The 24,313-nt window shown below is 44.7% G+C and overlaps 1 protein-coding gene across 1 annotated transcript in view; it reads right to left on the bottom strand.

Moving 5' to 3' along the window:
- Positions 1-5,928: 5,928 nt before the first annotated feature.
- The window catches only part of MAP3K19 (mitogen-activated protein kinase kinase kinase 19), a 49,529-nt gene continuing 31,144 nt past the window's right edge, over positions 5,929-24,313 (bottom strand). Inside the window, exons 9-14 of the mRNA XM_084892272.1 lie at positions 23,499-23,755; positions 18,950-18,993; positions 14,597-17,044; positions 12,398-12,535; positions 10,366-11,063; positions 5,929-6,198 (exon numbers count right to left, since the gene is read on the bottom strand). Coding sequence (XP_084748398.1) covers positions 6,132-6,198; positions 10,366-11,063; positions 12,398-12,535; positions 14,597-17,044; positions 18,950-18,993; positions 23,499-23,755 — 3,652 coding nt within the window. The 3' untranslated portion in view covers positions 5,929-6,131. The remainder of the gene's footprint in view (positions 6,199-10,365; positions 11,064-12,397; positions 12,536-14,596; positions 17,045-18,949; positions 18,994-23,498; positions 23,756-24,313) is intronic.

Below are 24,313 nucleotides of genomic sequence, written 5' to 3' on the forward strand. Positions count from 1 at the left end.
ATACAGTCTAAGCCACCAGTCCAGGGCTCAATGGAGAAGACAAATGGCCACCATCCTGGAATGGATGGGGCTCTTTCATACAGAGTTTGGGGAAGAAAGGTGTAAGTTGTCATGGAAGAATTTACATTGGCTCTAGATAAAAGGGCTGGAGAAGGTGTGATGGGGACCATTCCAGGATAGGCTGTAAAGGAAAGGTATTTGATGGATTTGTATTGGTTGTGAGCAACAGTTTGGAATATTCATGTGTAAAGGATGAGGCATCATCTGGTAATGGCTGTTCTCTGGATAATCCTAGGAACCTAGACGTTAATTCACAGTTTCAACACACATTCAGGAATATAAACAGTCTTTCATTGGTTTCATTCCTAGGCTCTGTTAGCTGATTTATTTCCAGTCTCTCCCACCCTCCAGCCTGATGTAATTTAATTTAGGATAGGACATGAGAATTTTTCTCCTGTCAGTTGGATACCTTAATTTTAGCCTGTATATCCCCTTAGAACTAAAGAAATGACTAGTTGAGGTTTATTTTAGATAACCAATTTAAAGGTTTTTGTTATTGAATGCCTTGCCTTAAAAGCATTTAAAGCACATTTTTGTTATATTTGATCATTTAAATTGCTGAGTTTTATCCCTTAACCAACCTTAGAAATAAACAGTGAATGACTAGTAATGTACTCCTTAAGTATCCTTGGTTGATGAGATATTTTAGTGCTTTGAAAATGAGGATTTTTTTTTTTTTAACATGGTATTATCTGTAAAGTAAGGAAGTTGTATTCTCAAAAAATCTCACTCTTCCCAAATTTTATCTAAATAGAAAATAATAGTTCTCACCTAGTATCATGCCTAAATTGTTAGGTAATTGTAGGCATCTTGAGTCATTTTGCTGTCTCATGTGCCCATCTATCTATATATATAAAAGCCTAAGCTACCATTACAACCGGTCGACCAATCAACCAGCCTGTAGCTATGACGTGCCCTGACCACCAGGGGGCAGATGCTCAACACAGGAGCTGTCCCTAGAGGTCAGTGTCGCCTCCCCCCCCCCCCCCCAAGCCAATCTCCCTAGGCCAGCCAACCTTCCATGGTCCCTCCCCCACCCCAGATTGGACTAGACGGCCCTGATTGGTCCCAGTCGCCAGCCAGGCTGGGGGACTCCCTGTGCACGAATTCGTTTGTTTATAATAGGCTGATTTAAACAGGCATTTTTATATTAGAAAAGCAGCACATTCTGTCCCTGGCTGCCCAGGGTGCCAACTTACTATACAGATGTGTTCATTTGAAAATTCAAAATTCAGCTACGTCAATATCTGAAATTTGATCAGTGTAAGGTGACATGTTGCTCATTTAGTAAAAGAAGTTAGCCTCTGAAACATCTTTACAGCCAGTGGGGTCTGGGATGCTCCAATTGTTTTCAGCCTGATGCCATGCATCCATTTTTCCACAATGTAGAGTTGGGCAGAGCTGGCTTTTGCACCTGTGACTCTTTGTGGCCTATGTAATTTTCCAGTACCTGTTCTGCCTAACAGGTTCTTGGGTAGGTTGGTAAGCAAGGTACATTGAAGGTTGTGTGGCTAGGAACAGTTTTGTTCTTATAAAGGTGACTTGTTCACTGTGATCCATCAGTCTCAAAAGTAAATTCTGAAGACTAATTTCAAAGTTTTTGAGGGAAGCCTCACTTAAACCTGTTCAGTTGTTGGTTTAATTTGATTTGCCTATTGTTAATGAGTACGTTATTATTATCAAGCAGTTTCACTAGGTTTGAAAAACTGCACTTGTACTCATGGTGGTGTCAACAGTGACTGGGATTTCATTTTCTGAGTTCCCCAAGAACTATTGAATGAGATGTTTGCTGATAGAAAATCCAAAGCAGGAATATGTGTAAACGGCATAAATTCAATTAGTCATTGAATTTCAGTTCGGTATCGACAAGAAATTAATAAAATTTGTGTATTCACAACATAAATCCGAGGCTCTAATATGTCTTGTTAATGTGCATCAGAAATAAGTTTTAGTCCCTGGGAAATCAGGTCTCCTAGTATAGCTTACTCCTAGTAAATTCAGATACCATCAAGGGGTATGGTCTCAGGGATCAGAATATCTCCATTTCAGTCTCAGCCTCACCACTTTCTTCCCTACAACATGTTGGTGATAGTACCTATCATAGGGCGTGTGGTTTAAGGTGTGGGTGATGGAAGGGCTAAAAAGAACATGATATGGAAGAGCATCCTAATAGAGGTATATGTTTTGGGAATTAGGGAGAATGATGAAGGCCAATCTAGGTGCATAAACTTCAACATGTGCTTAAGCACTGCATTCCTCCCATTTATAGAACTCTGGTTGTTCACTCTAATTCATACTTCGGGATTTTTTTTGTTTAACTTCTTTTGTCACCTCCACAAAAACCAAAGAGTAAGTAGTTGCAACTATACGGAAGGAGGATTAACCATAAAAAAATAAACTACTTTAATATGGCTGATCTTCCCCAACTTCCTCCCCCACCCATCTCCACTGACTTCCTGCACTGCACCTTCCACCTGGAAAAAAAAAAAAAAAAAAAAAAAAAAAAAGAAGGCTTGCATGGCTTTAATAACACAGAACTAGGGTAGAGAAGCTACTTCCTCCAAAATGCATTTGAAGCCCAAATCGAAATGTTTTGAAATCACATTAAAAGGTTTGTCTTCATCTTATGTTGATAACACCAGTAAGGTGTTATTGTTAGCATATAGTAAATTACATGAGTTTTATTTAGAAATGTTATAAAGTCAGTAATTCCAGTTAACCAGACTTAGTAATTCCATTTGTGATTCATCCTACTCCATTGTTCCCTCATTTTTCCACTATTGTTTTCAAGATAATTTTTAAAAATTGTGCTTTTTGTTTTAACTACTATATGGATCTGCCTGTTCCCTTCCTGTAAAATCACCTCTTAAAGCAATGGAGAACCTCTTTAATTAAGGTTTTTATCATATTGCCATGAAATTAAGAGGCTTATTAAACCTTATAAATGTCCAGAGATATACCTGCATTTTTTATTTTTTTTTTGTCTTTGAAGTCATAACCTATAGCAGCAACTGCTTTGGGGATGACTTCAGTCGTCGTTTTTCACAAGTTTGGCAGCCATGGCAATAGGACAGTATAATAGAGCTTTTCCTCTGAGTGTTTGCTGTTCCCACCTCACATTAATGCCATCTGCAAAGTCTTGTTAACTTTGTTGAGAACCAGTGAAGATGTAGACTACCCACACAGGGTGCTTTCCAGTTCACCTACCAGCTGGAAAGCCTTTGTAAATGCAAGTTTCTACATTATGTAGCTGCTTTGGATTAATACAAGTGCAGCAAGTAGGAATAAAGACAAACCAGTAGGTGATGGAGGCTTTTGGCTGGTCATTGAGCTGATTGAGTTTTTCATCTCAGAGCAACTCATTACACTGGAAATCCCAGGGCTGGAGGTCATACAGGAGCGTCGATAGAGCAGTTGAGTGGAATACAGCATGTTCCCAGTCCCATACTCTATAGATCACTCTTTCCCACTATGGCAACTCCTAATTCAGCCACTGAGAAATGGCCACAAATTCCATACACCTGAAACTGCTTTTAGAAGTTTACGTGGGAGTTACATTTCCTTTGGTTGAGCGTGGGGCCCAGAGCATACAGGAAGATTCACCCCATAATGAAATGCACCTCTGAATGTGAAAATGGGCATTGTGCTTGGTAAAAAAGGAGGTGGTCAGAGGGGAAGGCAATACTGCCAAGTGAAAAGATTTTCAAACCATTCAGATAATCAAAACCACTAACGGGACTGGTGGGTTTATCAGCACCCCAGTGAAGTTTTGTTTGAATAAAAATTTAATGATGTAACTGGTTTTGTTTTTAAACCATGAATCTGGAAGGCAGCAGGAAAGTTCTCTAAAGTCAAATCTGGGTGGCAGTCTCAACACCCACCTACCAGTGTATGACCTGAGAAGATTGTGTAGCTCTGAGCCCTGTTCATCAATAAAATGGAATTACTACCAACCCAAACAGCAGCAAGAAGTAAACGATGTGCATTTTTCTAGTAAGAGCTCAATGAATGCTAGCCCTCCCAACTCCACCTACCTGCACTCCCAGTCTTCTTCCAGACACTTTTCCTACTGAGGAAGCTCTAAAGCAGGGGTCCTCAAACTTTTTAAAGTGGGGGCCAGATCACGGTCCCTCAGAGAGCTGGAGGGCCGGACTATATGAACTACTAATTCCTACTGTAACACCTCGGGCTTCGCTCACTGCCCAAAAAACCTGGCGGGCCGGATCAGACTCCTCTGCAGGCCGCATGTGGCCCGCGGGCCGTAGTTTGAAGACCCCTGCGAAAGCGTCAAGCACTTGGGCGATGATGAGACCGAATCCCAATCCCATGTCTTAACAAACAGAAAGCTCTTCTTAGGACCAAGGCTGGCCTATTGAAACTTTAAAGTTTTTTTTTTTTCCTTTAAAAAAAAACTTTTTAATTGATTGTAGAGAGGAAAGGAGAAGAGATAGAAACATCAATTATGAGAATCATTGATTGGCTGCCTCCTGCATGCCCCTTACTAGGGATCTAGCCTGCAACCCAGGCATATGCCCTTGGCCAGAATCAAACCCAGGACCCTTCAGTCCACAGGTTGATGCTTTATCCATTAAGCCAAACTGGCTAGGGTGAAACTTTCAAGTTTTGAAGGGTCTGTTTCATATTCCAATACTTCAGAATTCTATATCAATAAAAGAGGGATAGGTTAACACCAAAGACACGTGTCCATTACTGTGATATGTATACATAGTACGAGTTGCAAACCTTTTGCTGGTGGAGGGTCTTGCCTTCAATTTGTAAAAAAAAAAAAAAAAAAAAAAAAAAAAATCTGAAATGCAATAGAGCAAATTGCAATAAAATGAGGTATGCTTGTAAGTAAAATAAGAGACAACATATCCCTTAAATTCCTCTCAACTATGAGAAAGAACTGTACAAATTGGAGAGAAAGAAGGAAAGTATACTCACAAAAACCCATCTAAGCATGTTGACCAAAGTGAAACCTGTTTTACCTCAGCTGGACTTCATTTCACATGTATTTCTCAAAACCCTGAAGCAGCAAGCCTGACTAACAGTCTGACAACTGGTGTGAGAATGCACCTCAGGTTTGTAGTTGTGACATGTTGAAATGATAGCCAGTTAAAAAAAATTAAAATTAAAAAATCCTGCTATAGAAACCTTATCAAATATGCTTAGTCCACCAACTTAAACCAAGGGCTTGTAATAATTTTGACCACTTGTCCATGATCATTTTGGTGAGGTTTATCAGGGTTTGGGATGTGAATGTGAAGAGTGGCCTACGTGGGGATGTTCTTGGAGTATAGAGACCAGGGTGCCCTGAAAGTTTATATGTATAAACTTTCCCGTTATCCAGTCAGTGGGCTAGGTTTAGCTAGTTCTACATGTGACAATGACTTAATTCTCTCTACAAAAAAGTGAAGACCTCAAATCATACTACAAGTTATAGGAAAAGCAGTCTGAAGTTTATGAGGCCACCTATTGTAGTATAACCCGCTTGTAGTTGGAGACTTCAGAGGAGTTTGGGGCCCTCTGATAGATAGTAAAATACTAAGGCCTTTAGCTCTTCCTGTTAACCTTGACGCTCCCATCACCTGCAAGGTTAAAATTGTAGCCCAAGATAAACAGAACCTAGTGTCTCTATACTTTTAACCTCTTTCTTTCCTCAAGTCTCTTGTAAAAATAAAAATAAAAATAAAAAAAGTGTCTACCCACCAAGCAATTAAGTACAATTTTTTCCCACAATTTATTTTAAACTAATGACATTACAATGACAGGACAAAAATAAAACAGAATATTGTATAAGCAATAGAGATTATGATTACTGGATAGTCAATATGTGGGGGTTTTTGTTGTTACTGTTTTTTTAAAAAAAATCTCATATACATAAGTAATCATGCCCGAACCTTAGAGAGACTACTATGTAACAAACTTTTCAGGTAGCGACACTGTAGGATCTAGTTAAACTGGGTTAGATGGACTTTCCAGTAGGAAAACCAAGGTCCTTTAACATCTTTCCCACAGTGAAGCAATAACAGGCTCGGTAGTGGAACTGGAAAGAAAGTGCTGGTGCGTAGTCAGTAACTTCTCTTCAAGAAGGAGTGCTTCAGGAGCTGAACAGCAGAGGGGCGCTCGTGCTGGTCCCTTGGAGAGGAAAACCACATTAGAAGCAACATCCAAAAGTGTGCATGCCAACCAGATCTACTTGACTCAAAATGCCAACTTTAAGAAGAAAGTACAACCTCTGCCAGTCAAACCGATGGATTGAGCCCAGCCTGCAGTTTTCAGCTGTGTGATCTTAGGCAAGTGACTCAGACTCTTTCCTCATCAGTAACACGGAAATAACAGTGATACCTAACTCGTTGAAAGAAATACATAATGTATATGCAGCTGTTCAACAATGTCTGGCACATAAGTAATTGTTCAAAAAACAGTTGCAATTATGATTAAAAAGTAGGCCCTATTTTTCATATTGTAGTCTTGTTCAGTTTGTTTATGGTAAAATTTATACACAAGTAAAATTATAATTTTAAAAAAGCTTACTGCACTTTTAACTAGCATTACATTTATCTTTAAAATTTCAAGGCACGGGGGAGGATCCAAGATGGCTGCTCGGGTATACACCTAGCCGCAGCAGCTCACAACAATTTCAAGGGAATACAACTAAAATGTAGAGTGGACATTGCCCAGAGCTACAGGTAGTCGACTGACTGAAAACTCTACAATAGGAAGGAGGGAGAAAACCAGAAGGAAAATCAGAGGAGCTGAAAAAAAGCCTAAGGTACGGAGACATGCTGCGCGCTCGCACGCACGCGCGCGCGGAGAGGTCGCAACTGGAGAGGAGGAGAGGGCTGGGTGCTGCCTGGCGTTTCCTAGCAGGAAGGAAATAGAACCCCCAGCCTGGGCTGAACCCCCGAACCGGCAGCGCTGAGCCCCAAGTTATGTGCCAGACCCTGGGGACCCAGGCTCCGGCAGGGGGAGATGGGGCTGTGAGGCGGAATCCCGGCGAAAGGCGGGGCCCCCGGAGTCGCGCGCACATGGCTTGCAGAGGACTGAATGTTGACTCTGATGCTGGATTACCCTAGCGGGAAGAAACAAAGCCTCCGGCGGCAGCTCTGAGCCTCAGTCCAGACCGCCCCGAACTCCAGGTCTGGGCCAGTCCCTGGGGACCCAGGCTCGGGCAGGGGGAGACGGAGCTGTGAGGTGGAGTCCTGGGAGCGCGGCCAAAGGCCGAGCCCCCGGAGTCGCGCACACTGTGCGCAGAGGACAGTCTGTTGACTCTGAACCTGGACTCCCCTAGTGGGAGGGAGAAAGAAAGCTCCAGACTGGAGGAACGCCACGAGGAACAGGAGCCCCTGCCGGACACCGGCCAGCCGGGCGCCAGCAAGGAGCCGGGCGACTGGGCCCCCAGTGGGGGGGGTGCCCCTGAGCCTTCGACTGCTGAGCGCTGGCAACGGAGCCAAGGACGGGGGCTGCTTCCTGGGCGGCGCCGACCCCCGGCAACAGGCTGGAGCAGCGCGGGAGCCCGCAGAGAACAAAGGGGTGCCACAGGCCAACCAGCTGAGCTCCCAGGACAAGGAGGAAGAAACCAAAGAAGTTCTCAATGTGAAGAAATCAAGTGAGAGCAAATGATAGTAAAATTACTTAAGAAAGAATACAAAGAAGATCTTGAAAAATCAAAGACTAAGTCAGAACTCAACGCACCAGCCAACATTGCAACATAAATGCGTTTTGTTTTTTTTAAAAAAAGAAAGAAAAAAAAAAAGAGAAAAAAGGGACAGAATGTTGGAACAGCGGCGACCAGGCCTAGAGTGGCCAGGCACAAGGCAGTGGCAGCTGGGCCCGGAGCAGCAGTGGCCAGGCCCCAGAGCAGCAGCAGCCAGAACAAGAACATCAACGCCCAGCACTGGAGCAGCCAGACCGGGGGCAGTGGCAGCCAGGCCTGAGGCGGAGGCAGCCAAGCCCAGGGTGGCCAGTCCAGGAACACCCAGACACGGAGTGGCTGGGCCCGGAGAAGCCCGGCCCAGAGCAGCCGGGCTGGGAGCAGCCAGGCCCAGAACAGCAGTAGCCAAGCACGGAGCATCCAGGCTGGGAGCGGCCAGGCTCGGAGCAGCCGGGTCGGGTGCAGCCAGGCCCGGAGCAGCGGCGGCCAGGCTGGGAGTGGCCAGGCCCGGAGCAGCTGGGGCTGGTGTGGAGAGGCCTGGAGCAGCGGCTGCCAGGCTAGGAGCGGCCAGGCCCGGAGCAGCAGCTGCCAGGCTGGGAGCAGCCAGGTCCGGAGCAGCCGGGTCTGGTGTGGCCAGGCCCAGAGCAGCGGCTGCCAGGCTGGGAGCGGCCAGGCCCAGAGCAACAGCTGCCAGGCTGGGAGCGGCCAGGCCCGGAGCAGCCGGGTCTGGTGCGGCCAGGCCAGGAGCAGCGGCTGCCAGGCTGGGAGCGGCCAGGCCTGGAGCAGCAGCTGCCAGGCTGGGAGCGGCCAGGCCCGGAGCAGCCAGGTCTGGTGTGGCCAGGCCCGGAGCAGCGGCTGCCAGGCTGGGAGCGGCCAGGCCCAGAGCAACAGCTGCCAGGCTGGGAGCGGCCAGGCCCGGAGCAGCGGCTGCCAGGCTGGGAGCGGCCAGGCCCGGAGCAGCCAGGTCTGGTGTGGCCAGGCCCGGAGCAGTGGCTGCCAGGCTGGGAGCGGCTAGGCCCAGAGCAACAGCTGCCAGGCTGGGAGCGGCCAGGCCCGGAGCAGCCGGGTCTTGTGCGGCCAGGCCCGGAGCAGCGGCTGCCAGGCTGGGAGCGGCCAGGCCCGGAGCAGCCGGGTCTGGTGCGGCCAGGCCCGGAGCAGCGGCTGCCAGGCTGGGAGCGGCCAGGCCCGGAGCAGCCGGGTCTGGTGCGGCCAGGCCCGGAGCAGCGGCTGCCAGGCTGGGAGCGGCCAGGCCCGGAGCAGCCGGGTCTGGTGCGGCCAGGCCAGGAGCAGCGGCTGCCAGGCTGGGAGCGGCCAGGCCCGGAGCAGCCGGGTCTGGTGCGGCCAGGCCAGGAGCAGTGGCTGCCAGGCTGGGAGCGGCCAGGCCCGGAGCAGCGGCTGACAGGCTGGGAGCGGCCAGGCCCGGAGCGGCCGGGACCGGAGCAACCGGTCCCAGAGCAGCCGGGCCGGGTGCGGCCAGGCCTGTAGCAGCAACAGCCAAGTCCAGAGCAACTAGGTCGGGAGCGGCAGTGACCAGACCCGGAGCAGCTGGTTGTGGAACGAACCAGAGCAACAGAGGCCAGGCCCGGAGCAGCCAGGCCCGAAACAGCTCGCTCCTCGCCTGTACCTGCCCACGGCTGCCTCTCAGACATGGCTGGAAACTTTTGCGGGAACTTGAGGGTCTGCTGAATCAAGTGATGAAGGCTTAGATCTGGATGTGTTAAGTTAGTATAGCGCTGGGGTGTTGATCTGTGAGTGCCTTGGGTGGGGCCTGGATGAGGCTGGTTGACCTATTTGAAAATGTCTTTTGTGTGAAGTGTATCATTGGGCATGTGGAGGTATTATTGATATGAGAAAATGCTAAGTAACAGATTTACTATCTGAAAAGGGATTTACTATCGGGGAAAGGGAGGGAGGAAGAGACTGAACATAAACTGTGCACCTATGGATGAGGACAATGGGGGATGGGGAGGGGGCAGAGGGTGGGGTGGGAACCTGGTGGAGGGGGGAAGAAATGAGGAACCTTTGTAATAATATGAACAATAAAGATTGATTTAAAAAAATAAATAAATAAATAAAAAAAAAAATTTCAAGGCACGGGAATCCAGAACGAAGGCTCTTAAGGAGTCATTTAAATATGTGCTGTGATTAATTGAAATGATCCTATTTGGGGCACTCTTGGAAGAGCATAAAGTAAAGGGAGACAGTTGCTCAATTAGTACAACTGTGCTTTTGTTTTTTCCCCTCAAGAAATCAAAAAGCTTTTGCCAATGAACCAGTCAATGAACTAATGAACCTTCCAATAGTTATCTGCAATGATCAATTCCAAGGCATTCTTTTGGTTAAACTCGCATCTTTGGATAAGTTTTGGAGCAAATGACCACTAAGAATAGCCCAGGTGAAAATGGAAATAAAAATGAAATACTTTGGGGGGGGGGGAAAGTGATATAAATCATTTAGAAATAAAAACTTCTCCTCTTCTAGGAGGTTCTTCCTCTGAATACAAGGCACACAGCCATCCAAAATGACTTATAATGATTCCTTTCGGTACAAAAATCACTCCCTGATTCGAGTGGAGGTTTGAATGGGCCATATATTGGAGGGGAAATCTGTGGGCATTTATCTTCCTCCTCCTGCCTGCACTTTCTTACCTGGTTAGGCACATGCGCACAAAGTCCGCTGCGTTTTCTGAGAAGTGTTCAGGTAAGGGTGGCATCAGCCCCCGGTGTGCGCCAATGTAGAACATGGCTGCCACCCGGTCCATGGATGCCAGCGGAGGCTTGCCTGTGGCCATCTCAAACACAGTGCAGCCCACACTCCAGATGTCCGACTTCCTCCCATAGCCAGACTCATTGATGACCTCTGGGGCCATCCAGTAGGGAGTCCCATGCATGGACTTAAGCATGTCACTGTGAGTGCCATTTACGCCAGCCCAGGCCAAACGTTTGGCACAGCCGAAGTCGATCAGTTTTATTATTCCAGTAGGCATGAGCATAACATTATTTCCTTTGATATCTCGATGCACCACGCAGTTCTCATGGAGATAAGCAACGCCTTGCAGAATTTGTTCTGTGTATTTACAGAATACCATCTCAGGCAATGGCCCAAAACGGCTGATAATACTAGAGATTGAGCCACCAGGAACAAACTCCATGAAAATGCTCACGGTGTTTTTTTCTAAGCAGGTCCCCAAGTAGGCCACAATGTTGACATGTTTCAGTGCTTTGAGCAAATCCACTTCTTCCTGCAGTTTCCGGTATTCTTTTTCAGTAGATAATTTATCAGAGGTATCCAAAGCCACCTGTTTTACAGCTATTAGCTCTCCTTGGCTAGTGAGACCACAATATACCTAGAAGCAAACCAATACCTATGATTAAATATAACCAGCATTTCAATGGAGCTAAGATGGGAATGAGCAGCGTGGTGAGTGGGTATCACAAGTGGCCTATATTTAGATCCTGGCTTACCCCACTCCCAGCTGTGTAACTTGGGTAAGTTGTATAACAGTTGTGACTTCAGTTTTTTCTCATCTACAAAGCTGAGGTAAAGTTCTTACCTCACAGATATCTACAATGACTGACTGAGATGGTGGTTTGGGAAAGCTCCTTGTGTGATGACTAAAATAGGGCTATTTTAGAGCTAAAGTGTGGAGAAGCATGGAACTTGGTTGGAAAGTCTGTAAAAAGCAAACTCCAAAAGGTTGAAACCTACAGAAGGAGTTGGCTGAAGGCAGCTGCCCCTGCCTTGACCTTTCCAAACAAGTCCATGTACCTGTAAGCTCCCAGGTGCTTAAAGGACACTGCAGATGTGTCTTCTCAAGGATGCTTACCCAACTGATAGTATCTAATAGTTCATTTTAGTTCAAGCTGTTGTTATAATAACAGCCTAAGGAGACAGGTGAACGGGTGGTTTGGTTTCTCTAGCTAGGAAGTCCCTTAGCCCTCTCTTTCACAGAAACGTGTGTCAGAGTAATCATTCATCCGTTACCCAGGGTCGGCTGGTCAGTCCCGGCACTAAAGCTCAAAGGAGACAAAGGAAGGCAGGTCCTGAAAAAATCCAGCAGTCACCTCTGCCAAGTCTTCCTACCTTTTCACTGATGCGCAAATGTCCAGCTAGAAGCATAACATGCGCTATCTGGGGGACAGTCTTCTCTTTACCAAGCTATGTAAATACTATCAACACTGCTAGGACTTCAAATGATCTTTTTTCCAATTCACAAAATGTAAGGAACATCTTTTGTTTCTTTCACTCAGCAATGATTCTCCTCACTTCTGGTAAAATAATACTCTGAGCTGCTGAACAAAGATATTTCTTTCCCATTAAACTTGAACTTAGGAGAAGGAGAGGCTAGAAATGTGAAGGCCATTGTACAAGCACAAGGAACCTGAGAATGAGAGCTGGAAGGCGATTAGAGAGGCCAGATCCTGATGACATTGTTTCACCCTTGAAACACCTGTGCCTGGAGCCAGACCTACTTGAGATCCTCTAGTTACATAAAGCAGTGAACCACCTTTTCCCTAAGCCAGTTTGTTTGGGTTTCCTGTTACTCCCAACTGAAATAGTTCTAAATAAAAGAGTATGATGTGGGGTGGGGCGGGAAGGGCTTACTCAGAGTATAAAGAAGAAGGAGGGGTCAAGGAGGAGTGGGGTTTGGGGTTTCATCTTGTTTCCCATTTAACTTACTGTGCCGTAGGCTCCCTTCCCAAGGATCTCGCCCTTGGTCCACAGGATGGCTTCTTCATGCTTGAAACTATTTTCAGAAAATATATTTTCATTGAGAAATTTCTCTTCGTCATATATTCTAAACCCATTACTATGTCTCTGGAAGAATGAGATAAAAAGAAAAGTCGCCATTAAACTCTAAGAGAAGAGAAGAGGTGGCTTCCTTCCTTCTAACTTACGATCAGCTAACTAGGAAAAGGCAAATATGCACCCGTAACTAATTACATTGGATGCCCCTTTTACTTAACCCATGCCAACAGCCTCCAATCAGGTCATACTGAAGCCTTCCCTTTTTCCACTATGAGACTTTCCCACTCCTCTGCCTACTTTTGACTTGTTGCCAAATGCAAGTGATGGTAGCCAGCTCCTTTGCTATCGTGAACTCTGAATAAATAGCCTTTGTTCTTCACTTACTTCCATAACACATACACACTCAAACACACACATATTTACATAAGCATATGCTTACATACACATTTTTACATTTACACGCAAACATACATACAGGTAAGATCCTCTCTCATGCATACACCCACAACCATAACAAGCAAATCTAGTGGTCAAGACCAGGTGCAGCAGACTGAAGATCCATGGCCTTGTAGACCCTTGATACTCAAGGGAGAATCTGCAGACAGCTGTATCAACATCACCTGAGTGCTTGTTAGACAGGCAGAATCTCAGCCCCAGACATACTGAATCAGTGTCTGCATTTTAACATGATCCCCAACAGATTTGCATTCACTGTAAACTGTGAGAGGCCTTGCCCTGGAAGGGAGGAAACAAGTATCTCTTTGTAGAATTCAGATCATGTTTTCCAATTGGTTGATCCTGAGTCAAGGCTTTGTCTTGGCCTCCTTTACCAGTCTTTAGAAATAAATGATGATGGTGATGCAGAGGCATGTGAAGGCCCTATACGAACAAGACAACCTGCAGGTCACCTTCCTCCCAAATGAGCATACAAGCCCCCAAAGGTCCTTTGGGTTCCTCCTTCCCATCCTTTCACATTTCTCTATCCAAATTGAAAGCTAAGGGCTTTGTGAAAAAAGAAAAGGTCACAAAAAGTCAGTGTTTTACTCTAGGACTGTGGGGGTGGGGGAGGGGGGCCTCTGGATGATTATATTTATTAGCTTGTTAGCCTTTTTTTCCATTTGAAATGGCAGAGTGGTAGACCCATCTCACTCACACCGGCACCACATACTCCCATTTCCTACCCCAGCTTGAAGGCCTTTCTGAATCACGACCTACCTCCCAGCAGAGACCAAGATCACCATGAAGGCAGAGCTGGCCTTTCAGGACAAGGAATATCTCCACAGTGATTAAGCCATTAAACATGGGAGGCTGGAATCAGAATGCCTGGCCCCACCACTGGCTGACTGAGTAATAAACTTCAGTTTCCTCATCTGCAACCTTGGGGATTTGCTAATACGTTTAGTATTTATACCACAGAGCTGTTATGAAGCATATAAAAGAGGCAATATGATGCCCCTTGCTCATACATGGTAAGTTCTTAATAACTATTTATAGTATAATTATTTACCTAGTATTCTGATCACCTATTTAAAATATTTATTCCTGATCCTGATACAGTGTGAACTAGATGGTGAGCCACTTCAGGGCCCATGTTAATTTCTTTCTTTTTTTTTTTTTTTAATGTTTTTTATTAATTAAAAAATTTATCTTTATTGTTGAAAGTATTACAGATGTCCCCTTTTTTTCCTCCACTGATCCCTTTTTGCCCACACCTGCTCCTGCCCCAGGCATTCGGCACACCTTATTAATTTCTTTCTATTCACACACCACTGAGAGCGATGCTTTACCCATAATTATCTCACTGCTGATATTTGTTGATTGAAAACTTAATCATTGTATGAAAACATTAAACTATTTAAATAAGTAGTTTTTTTTATAGTATTAACATACCCAACAATTTTCCATTGTAGTGTGGGCTATCAAAATTCCAGAAGTAAAGCAGCATAATAAAAAAATTTTAGCCCAAGAGTTAGAGGACCTGGATTCTAAACTTGCAACAATGAGACTTGGACAAACCTATTTAATTGTTTATGCTTTCTGATTCCTCATTTGAAAATAAGGAGTTTGAATCAGATTACCTCTAGGATCCTTTCCCGCCCCAATTAAATCATTGATTATAATTATACCAACCTGTATTTTGACATTTGTTGTCTCTCCACCCAACTCTTGCATGGTATTTCCTCTCCTACTGAAGATGAGATTTATGTTTTCAGGATCTGTTTCATTTGCCACTATCTGATGAGCGTTGTTATCTTTCTCATCAAGAGCTAATAGTTTTGCAGCTAGACAACCTAATAGTTCATCTGTCAATTCTTCATTCTTTCTAGAGTCAAGAATTTCTTGGGAAATTGAATTTGCATCATTTAAAGTTTTTTCAAATGTTTGGTGTGTAATTGACTTATAAGCTAAACTATCACGATCCAAAGAATGTGCCCAATGTTGATATGTTTGAGAAGATGCACTTCCTTGTGTGTCTTGGAAAGAGAGATTCGTAAGTGTTTTAGATGTAGCTATCAAACTATCAAACTCCAAGTCATTCGTTAAGATTTGGTTGGCAATTATCTTTCCAAGAGATGCTATATTTTGCTTTTCTTGTGGTACATGTTTGTTGAAACTCTTCTCACCAGGCACTGCCCTGCTGTATTCTGAAAGGGAAAAGGGGGTCTGGTGATGTAGCTCTTCAAGTTGATGCAAATCCCGAAGGCTCGTGGCAAGAATTTGATCGTTAGACATGTCTCCTTCATCGGTGGACTCTTCCATAGAGACTTCTTCAACAATGGACAAATCTGAGACAGGAAGGAATTTGTTCTGTTCAGTGGACTGTTCATGAGTCTGAGCAAAGTTCATGGGCTGAACTTTGTCTTTGGAAGACAGATAGTCATTTCCCAAAGACTTCATCTGCCACTCTGATTCTGAAACCCCACCACCATTTTCAGTGTCTTGTAGTTTGCCAGCTACAGCCTTGCAACCTTTTTCTTCGGAAATTAGACTTTTGTGCCTGTGTTTAATTTCAAGCAAAGCCTTTGGGGGTTTAACATGTGGTCTTTTCTGAGAAAGCCTTGTTCTGCTATTGCTGCTCCTCTCGCCGTGTGAAGATTGACATTTACCTTTGATACATCTGCCTGATGGAGCTGAGCATATCTCTCGATAATATTTGTTTTCATGCCTTTCAGCCTCTCTCATGTGACAATAAACTGGGGTCCCAAACATTTCATAGATTCCAGGTCCATTAGCAGTTGAATTGATTTCTTTGAACATATCACTATAGTTAAGATCTAGGTAATTTAGTCTTGGCTGTATGGGTTGAACAGGGATAGGAACGAAAGACTTTTTTACTCCTGGGTTTTTACAGGTGCAAGGAGATGTTTGCTTTTTAGGTTTCAGAGCCCAGTAAGTTGATTGCTTCTTTTCTGTTTGAGGCATTCTCCTTTGAAACTTGGGTGATTGCCGAGGTCTGGGCTCAACAAGCCCCAAAGAAGGGAAAACTTGAGTTTTTATGTTGGTTTTATGCTTGGTAGGCTTAATGGAACCATCAATGGAAATCATGAAATTCTGAGGTGTCTTACTGGTCTTGGTTTTTGCATCGAACTTGTTTCTATGGGTTTTCATCATATGCCTGTCATTTTCTTGGTGTGCCCGGATGTGGAAGCTATTGTTATGAAGGGTGCCCTTTCTTTTTTTGAGGCTTGGCTTGGCTACCGCTGGTTCCTTGGGAGTCTCCTCTCCAGGGAAAGTGATGTGGCTAAGAGGCACTATCCCATTCACTTCAGATTTGCTTGCCTCTGCTACTGATAGTTTTGTATTTGTCTCCACGTTGTTATGATCTTCCAGTAGCCTTTCAATGGGGCTGTTGTCAGGAATTACATTGCACAAACTTTTAAGTACAGTAAATTCTTCTAAAGTATGGTTTGGTTCAGTTAGTTCACCTTTATGCACTGACGTACTTTTTGAATCATCTTTATCATTTCTAGTCTCTTTATCCTTGCTTAGAGTTATTTCTGAATGCTGGGCTTCTTGGGACTTGATTGGCATGGTACATCCAACGTCTGAATTTTGTTCATAGTTTCTGGCTACGAAACCCTCTGTCTTCCCTGATGAAAGACACTGAGAGTTCTCTTCTGCTTTTCTCATTTCATTGCCAGCGCAGTCCATATCCACTTCCCTGTCTGCAGGAAAGTTGCCTTCCTTAAAATTCTCAAAGGATACCAAAGACTGCCCTTTTTCAAAGTGAGAGATTTGAATTTTGTCACATCCTTCTGTTTCCTTCCATTTCCTATTCTCCTCCATCCCCAGGTGTTGTCTGTGATGGTTAGCCTTCCAAAAAGAGCACATGTTTCTGGACCAAATAGACCTATTGGAGGACCTGAGAGTCTGATCCACAAACACCTTGAATGAGGCTTCCAGTTGCTTGTTTGGTGGTCTTAGCTCATCAGATGGACTAACAGGCTCTGAGAGCTTAGGTACGAAAGATACAGGACTTGGAATATTTCTCTCTCTCTCTCTTTGATACTTGTGATTTGGGGGGAAAGTAAGAAGACCAGGTCTCATGGGCAAGAATGACGATGGTGGCAGAGGGAACTAAAAGGAAAGAGAGAAAAAGCTAATGAATGCAGAAATATATAAGCATATCACATTAACTGGTTTAAAGTAACCCTCAAAGATTCTAAGATTCTCTTTAGGAAGGCCTCCTATTTAGGAAGTACAAAGCTATCATTGAGATAATAACGTTTAAAGCTAAACACACACAAAAAAAATTAAACATAAAAATTAGCAATTTTCTTCCAACTTAAAACAACAACACTAAAAGCTCATTCCAGGGTTGATTTTTTTTTTTTTTTTTTTTTTGAACCAAGGTAAAATAATACTTCTAAAAACCAAGGTTATCATAAAGATTCATGGTTCTATATTTAAAAGGAGAGCCCTATAATGTAAACATTAAAATATAAGATGAGACATTTTATTTCTCTCCTTTCTCTTTATTTTCCAAAGAATTGATCTAAGATTAAGAAAAAAATTCCAGCCAAGGCCGGTTTGGCTCAGTGGATGGAGCGTCGGCTTTGGGACTGAGGGGACCCGGGTTCGATTCCGGTCAAGGGCATGTGCCTTGGTTGCGGGCATATCCCCAGTGGGGGGTGTGCAGGAGGCAGCTGATCGATGACTCTCATCAATGTTTCTAGCTCTCTGTCTCTCTCCGTTCTTCTCTGTATAAGATCAATAAAATATTTTTAAAAAAAAAAAATTCCAGCCAAAACCGGTTTGGCTCAGTGGATAGAGCATCAGCCTGCGGTCTGAAAGGTCCAGGGTTTGATTCCAGTCAAGGGCATGTACTTGGTTGCGGGCACATCCCCAGTAGGGGGTGTGCAAGAGGCAGCTGGTCTATGATTCTCTCTCATCGATGTTTCTAACTCTCTATCCCTCTCTCTTCCTCTCTGTGGAAAATCAATAAAATATATTTTAAAAAAACAATTCCACTTAGAATAGCTTAAAATTGTTGTTAACACTTGAACAATGAATTACAGGCTAACTCAGAATTTGTATCCAGACCACACCTACTCCTCATTGTTTTTGCTGAACTGTTTTTGTTGCGGGTGGCTTTACATGGGCCACACTGTATATTTGAAAGTTAGCAACCCTGACGGTTTCTAATTCTCCTTTGTCCTACAAGTAGTTTCAAAATAGGCTAGTGTTTGTTATTACCAACCTCTAGAGGTCAGTGTAACTCAATATATAATGTTCAGGTTCAGGTCATTAAGCTATAAACTCTTAAACTCCATGCTTCTTTTTCACAGAGTCCTTCTCTTGTGTATACAGATTTAATACCTAATTCCATCAGAATATTTACGGACTGGATCTTGCGTGGGAAGTGAGAGCTTTATGTTTCATTTTCATTCTGTTGCCACCTGTGTTTAAGAGGAAAGGACCCTGACACTAGAAATTTAATTAAGCTTTAGAACCTGGCAAGATGCAGCATAATCTCCTAGTTTTATTGATGATTTTCTCCCACCTCTAAAAAATAACAGGAAATAAAGACAGATTCTCCCAGTGCTTAAACATCTCCCTAAGATAGAGTCATATTTTTTGGTCAATAAACCCCTTTTACAACAATGAGCAGTACGGAGGCATTTTCTCTAAGTCTCTTGGATACAGAAGAGTTAGACAGTTGGGAGAATTGCAAGACTCTTTCCAAATGCTTCATTGATATATTAGATAACTAGGAAAACCTTTCGGCCACTGGAAGTAAGAATGACCTAATTTCTAGATATGTTTTAAGAAGACAAATTTAAATATGAGAGCTCCTCGTATCATTATCTAGAGAACAGGAAACACCCTAGAAAAAGAATATACAAGGCGAGGTATAATTTACCCAGAAATTATTTGCTACTCTATAAACTACAGGTGAATTGTTGTTTTTCCAAGAAATAACTGTTGAGAATTTTGGTTTTGAATTCTTTGATAGTCAGTCACACTAAAAACTAATCTTACCTCAGTTCTTCGGCTGCTGTATTTCTTATGAGAGGCAGAAAACTCTACAACAAGAAAATGTAATAAAAGTTAGATATTCTCACTAGTACAGTGAACACAGTCAGCCTCACACCAACGTTTGGGTATTAAGTCACCTTGGTGCTGAGGTTTGAAAAAGTCAAAATTGAGAGTTATCCCAGTTGTAATTCATATGGAAGGGGGTATGGTTTGATTACACAAAAACCTTAGGCTACTTCCACTAGAGGGGGATGTTGTTTTATATATAATATTGTTTCTCATACATGGATGTTATATATATGTCTTATATATGACATTTGTATACATGTGTGTTGATATATGTTTATATATACATCCTGGCAGAACACACGAGCTCTCTGGGCCAGGGAACAGAGCATTTATTACTCAAAGGGCATCGCAGCACCAGTTCCAACAGGGCCACGCGCTGAGAGCCCGGTGCTGACCTGTGCATTGCACCACCGGAATGAGCACAGAGATCGCAGCTCAGCGTTTATATAGAGCATTTGGCACTTCAAATCATCTCCCCCTCCCGAGAAATGTAAGCAGCTGTCCTAGGAGAAAGGGGGGATGTAGTCTCTGGGCTCTGTTGTCCTAGGTGAGCAAGCAGCTCCTGAGGAAACCAGCCTCTGACTCTCTCTGAGCAACACACTCTCTCTAATTGTAAGACCTGTGTATCATTCAATCGCCATTCAACCTAGTTTCCTAGTGCCTTTTGCGCAGAAAGCCTGGGCTGTGCAGAAATGCCAAAATATCCATGTATAATAATCTCTCAGCTGTGTTTGAACTCATACTTGGCATCCATCATAAATTCTGAAGGGGAGCTGTGTGGCTGGTGGGAGGGGGGGACGGGACAGACTAGGTAGTGTGAAGCCTAGTTGTTGTCTTCTAGGCTTGGTCCCCCACCAGGAAGTTATATATATGAACCCACTATATATAGTGGTTTCCACAGCTTGACGCTAAAGCCGAAAGTGCCAGTGTGTCCACAGTCACAGCAGCTCACACACCTGAGTGAAGTGGGACAGGTGGGGACAGAGGTAGGCTGAAGTCACATGCTCCTGCTAAAGGGCCACCCATTACCAAGTCCTAGTTGATGCTGTCCATGCCAGATGGGGAATCCATCTCTGCGAGAACTCCATTGTCAAGAAAGCTGGAGACTTTATATGAAATTTCCCTCTCTTATCTACCCCCCCCCCCTTTTTTTTTAATGCTTTGAAGGTCTGTGGACCCTTTTAGCCACAGCTACCACTTGAAATTCCACTTAGAAACAGACCTTTTTAAGCTGTCAGGCAGGTCAAGAAGCCATTCTCAGGTGAAAAATGGTCACCTAAAATGAGGATCCCAATTGGAGGGGTTTGGGCCCTCCCCTCAGCCACAGCTGGCCAAGGCACCGCCCCCAATTCTTTACGCATTAATTCAACCAGTGCCTACTGTCCCAGAAGATGGCGACAGAGTTGTGAACAACGAAGACAAATTCCTTGCCCTGACAGAGTCCATATTCTACAGGCTGAGATTTTCTACTGAAAAGATTCTACAACTTAATACCAGAAATACAACTGAATATAATTTATAGTGGGTTCATATATATAACTTCCTGAGTTAAAAAACCTTTCAGGTATTATTATAAATATTTAGGTAAACAGTATCCAGTGTTGGTAAGGAATGACATGAGGTAGAAAGGCACTCAAACACTCGGGTGAGAATGCAGACATAAGACCTTTCTGATAGGTGATTTGAAAACCTTTTAAAATGTATCTAGAATTCCAGCCATGACCAGTTTGGCTCAGTGGATAGAGCAATGGCCTGTAGATTGAAGGGTCCTGGGTTCAATTTCAGTCAAGTGCTGGCTTGATCCCTAATAGGGGGCAATTGATTGGTGTTTCTCTCATCAATATTTCTAAGTCTCTACCCCTTTCCCTTCCTCTTTGTAAAAAAAATATATAAAAACCCATTTTTAAAAATGTATATAGAATTCCAGTTAAAAGGTTGAACATCCAAACTTCTCCCCACACTCCTCACAAACCTCACTAAAACACAGTGAAGACATTTTAAAAGGCGTGAATAAGAACAACAAAAACCCTGAGGACAAAACAAAAGATGAGCAACATCATCAACATTTCGGACAGTGAAAACCGTATGGGTGAATAATCATCGATGATTGGCCAGCTTCCTCTGTCTGCTCACTGCCTGCCGAGGGGAGAACTGGGAGGGACATAAGAACCAAGAACAGGCCCTGAGACACGGCGCCTCCGAAGGTGAGGAGAGCTGAGGCTGAAACACGGGATTGCACGGTCTGCGTAGGAGGAGGTTCCAGACTCCCTGCCCTGCCCACCATCAGGAGCTGCTCCTCCGGCCTGACTGGCGGTGGGGGCATGACCCTCTGGAGAGCGTGGCACAGAGATGCCAAGGAGTGAGGAGCAGCTGAGAGCAGACGTGGGTGCTAGGGTGAGGGTAAGGGGATGGGAGGAAAGCCGCCACTGACAGGTGAAGCAGCCTCACAACTCTGGGCAGGAGCCTGGACAATCCCTCTCCGGGGAAACTCTGGGTTTTCTTGAGTGTTTGAAGATCTTTCCCGTGAACTCTTGTTTGCACGATGTTTCTCTGTGGGAACCTTGGGGCCCACACTGAGGATGCTTTCCTGCAGGAGCTGAGTGCGCGAGGACACTGGACCCCCCGCCCCACCTGCCCGGCCTCATCAATGTCTATGTGGAGAATGCCTCTAAAACACAGAGCACAAAACAGACTGGAAGAAAGTGAAGAGTTCAGCGAAATAGCGGCAATGAAAACTATTACTACTGCACTGTCCTCAGGGAGCTACTAAAAATGTGCCCCCTGAAAGGAGGGAGTAAACCAGGAGGAGCACGCTGAGTAGCCAGTGCTCAGGTGTCTAAGGAGGCCAAGGCTGGTGGTGAGGGAACCCCAGGGAGAGAGCTGGTTGGTGGGTCCAAAGACCAAGCAACACGGAATGAAACAGGAGGGCAGAGGGTTCCAGGGCAATGTCTTCAAAAACACTAGCCAGCTGGTGGCCTGCCATGCAGGTGCCTGAACTGAAGTGCTTCTCACAGTCCATCAGCCAGCATCCGGAGGGATTAGGATGGGTGTACAGAGTAAGCGAATACTGAAAGGAGGCATTCATCAAGACTGTAATAAACTCCAAGTCTCAGCAGGAGGAAAACGCCATCACAGCACACGAATGAGCTCAGCTGTAAACAGTATTTCCCCAGTCACAACAATGGACACACCGAGTGCTGATTTGTTTTCCATACAAAGGCGGAGAAGATTGGGGATTGCCCATGTGTGAGAACAGCAATGTGAAAGTGTTCAGCTCTAATAGCTAAGGTCTGAATGGAACAATTGAGCAGTATCATGATAAACATGTTATCTTGAAGTATGGAAGTACATTCTAGGAGAAATGGTCTTGGAATACTATTTGTGCTTTTTAGTTTTTATTTGCTCATCGGCCTTTCCTGCCTTTTTCTTAACTAACATATATTGATTGTCTCATTTTTAAAATTGCATTTAAACAAATTTTTAAGAGGCTGGAAACAAGGCCTGGGGAACTGCAGCTGCCATTTTCAGATAAGCAGCTTCCACTAAGATACTGACCTAACCACGTGTGTGCTTGTCTAGTGTGCAGAGTTACTTCTGGTACACCTTCAAGGTTCCCTGTGATGTGTGGGAGAAGGGGGTGTGTCCTTGATGGGCCAATTCAGGCTCTCCGTCCACACTCCCACCAGTCTGTACCAGCACCAACCCACTGCTCCTCCTTTTCCCTAAACCCTCTCCACTACAAGACTAAGTATGTCTATCCTTTCCTTTACTCATCACTGAAGAGGGACCAGAAGGAAGGGGTGAGCTGAACACAGAGGGGAAGGCGCTTAAGCACGTTGGCTTCAGAGATACGTGGTCCAGGGTGGAGCCCAGCCTCTGTAGCTCACTAGCTGTGTGACCCCGGCCCACTCTTAGGCTTCGGGGGCTGTTTCCTCATTTCTAAAACAAGCATGCGGTATTGTTTTAGAACATCAGTGCGTATCTGTGCCTTGAAATAGCAGGCACTCAATAAATGGTTATTGCTGTTATTAATTCAAATCACACTTGTTAATAGTTATGCACCAGGCCTGGTGCCAGGTGCTTGAAGGTGTGGTGGTTTTTGCCTCTGGTGAAGACAGACATATAAACAAATGGTGACAATTGTGTTGCAGGTCAGGCCAGGAAATGTGGGAGAAGAATGGAATGGTGACTTCTCTTGGTTGATTGTCTCAAGACAGTAGAAAGCAAATAGCAGACAGCATTGCCCTAAGGGGAAACACTGGCCTCCAAAAGTGCCTCTGTTTTTGTCCTGAGTCTTGAGCTGGAGAGAGTGGCAAACTCAACTCCTGCAGAAAAGCATCCTCAGTGTGGACCCCAAGGGTCTCACAGATAGACATCACGCAAACAAGAGTTCATGGGAAAGATCTTCAAACACTCAAGAAGAAGATAAATAGGCATTTGTTAAGCGAAGGATAAAGGAATCACTGCATTTAAATGGACTCACCTTCAGATTTTCTCTGCTGGCCTTTCAGAAAGGGAGGCACATCTCTGGCTGCAGACTTGGAAAGATTGGGTTCTGAGCAAGGTCTTGGTAACAAGAAGACCACGTTCTCACCGCAGAGCTCCTGGGAGCTTTCTTCTGGCTTCAGGAGTAAAGGCTGTGTGGTTGGCATCTTTGTTCTGAAGTCCATCATCTTGATTTCCTTTGTAAGAGGAACAGAAGGTGCTTGTGCCCATTCTCGATGCTCGGAGGTTATCTGACTAAAAGGGGGAGGAAATAGCTGGAGTTAAAACTTGTTCCCCGTGTCTTCCGGATCTCCGGTTCTCAGGCCCACCTGACATCACTAGACACTTTGGAGAACCATTCCAGACGGTGCTGTTGAGGAGGATGGCTGTGTTCCTGGAAGGACAAGACCTCTCCACCCTTCCTCTTGCTCCCCACCCCGCCTGGCCTCTGCACCCCACCCTTGAGTTTTCCCAGCCCCTGTTTTGAGCAGAGAAATCAGAGTGGCCATGGGCACCCTCTTATTCTCCAAAGGCATTAACCAGCCAGTGCTTCTCAGTCTGTCTTTGCTGAAAGGATCAATGCTTAAACTTCCAGCCTATTGTGGACTGACACTTTTGTAAAATGTAATAAAAGTGAATTTCTACAGCCCTGGCCAGTGTTCTCATTGGTTGGAACATTGGCCTGTTCACCAAAGGGTCTCAGGTTTGATTTCTGGTCAAGGGCACAGACCTGGGTTGCAAGTTCAATCCTCACCAAGCAATCAATGTGTCTCTCTCACATCAACCTCTCTCTCTTACTCTTCCTTCTTCCCT

Source organism: Pipistrellus hanaki (genome assembly GCF_964339955.1).
Source record: "Pipistrellus hanaki genome assembly, chromosome: 8".
In the NCBI taxonomy this organism is placed as follows: Eukaryota; Metazoa; Chordata; class Mammalia; order Chiroptera; family Vespertilionidae; genus Pipistrellus; species Pipistrellus hanaki.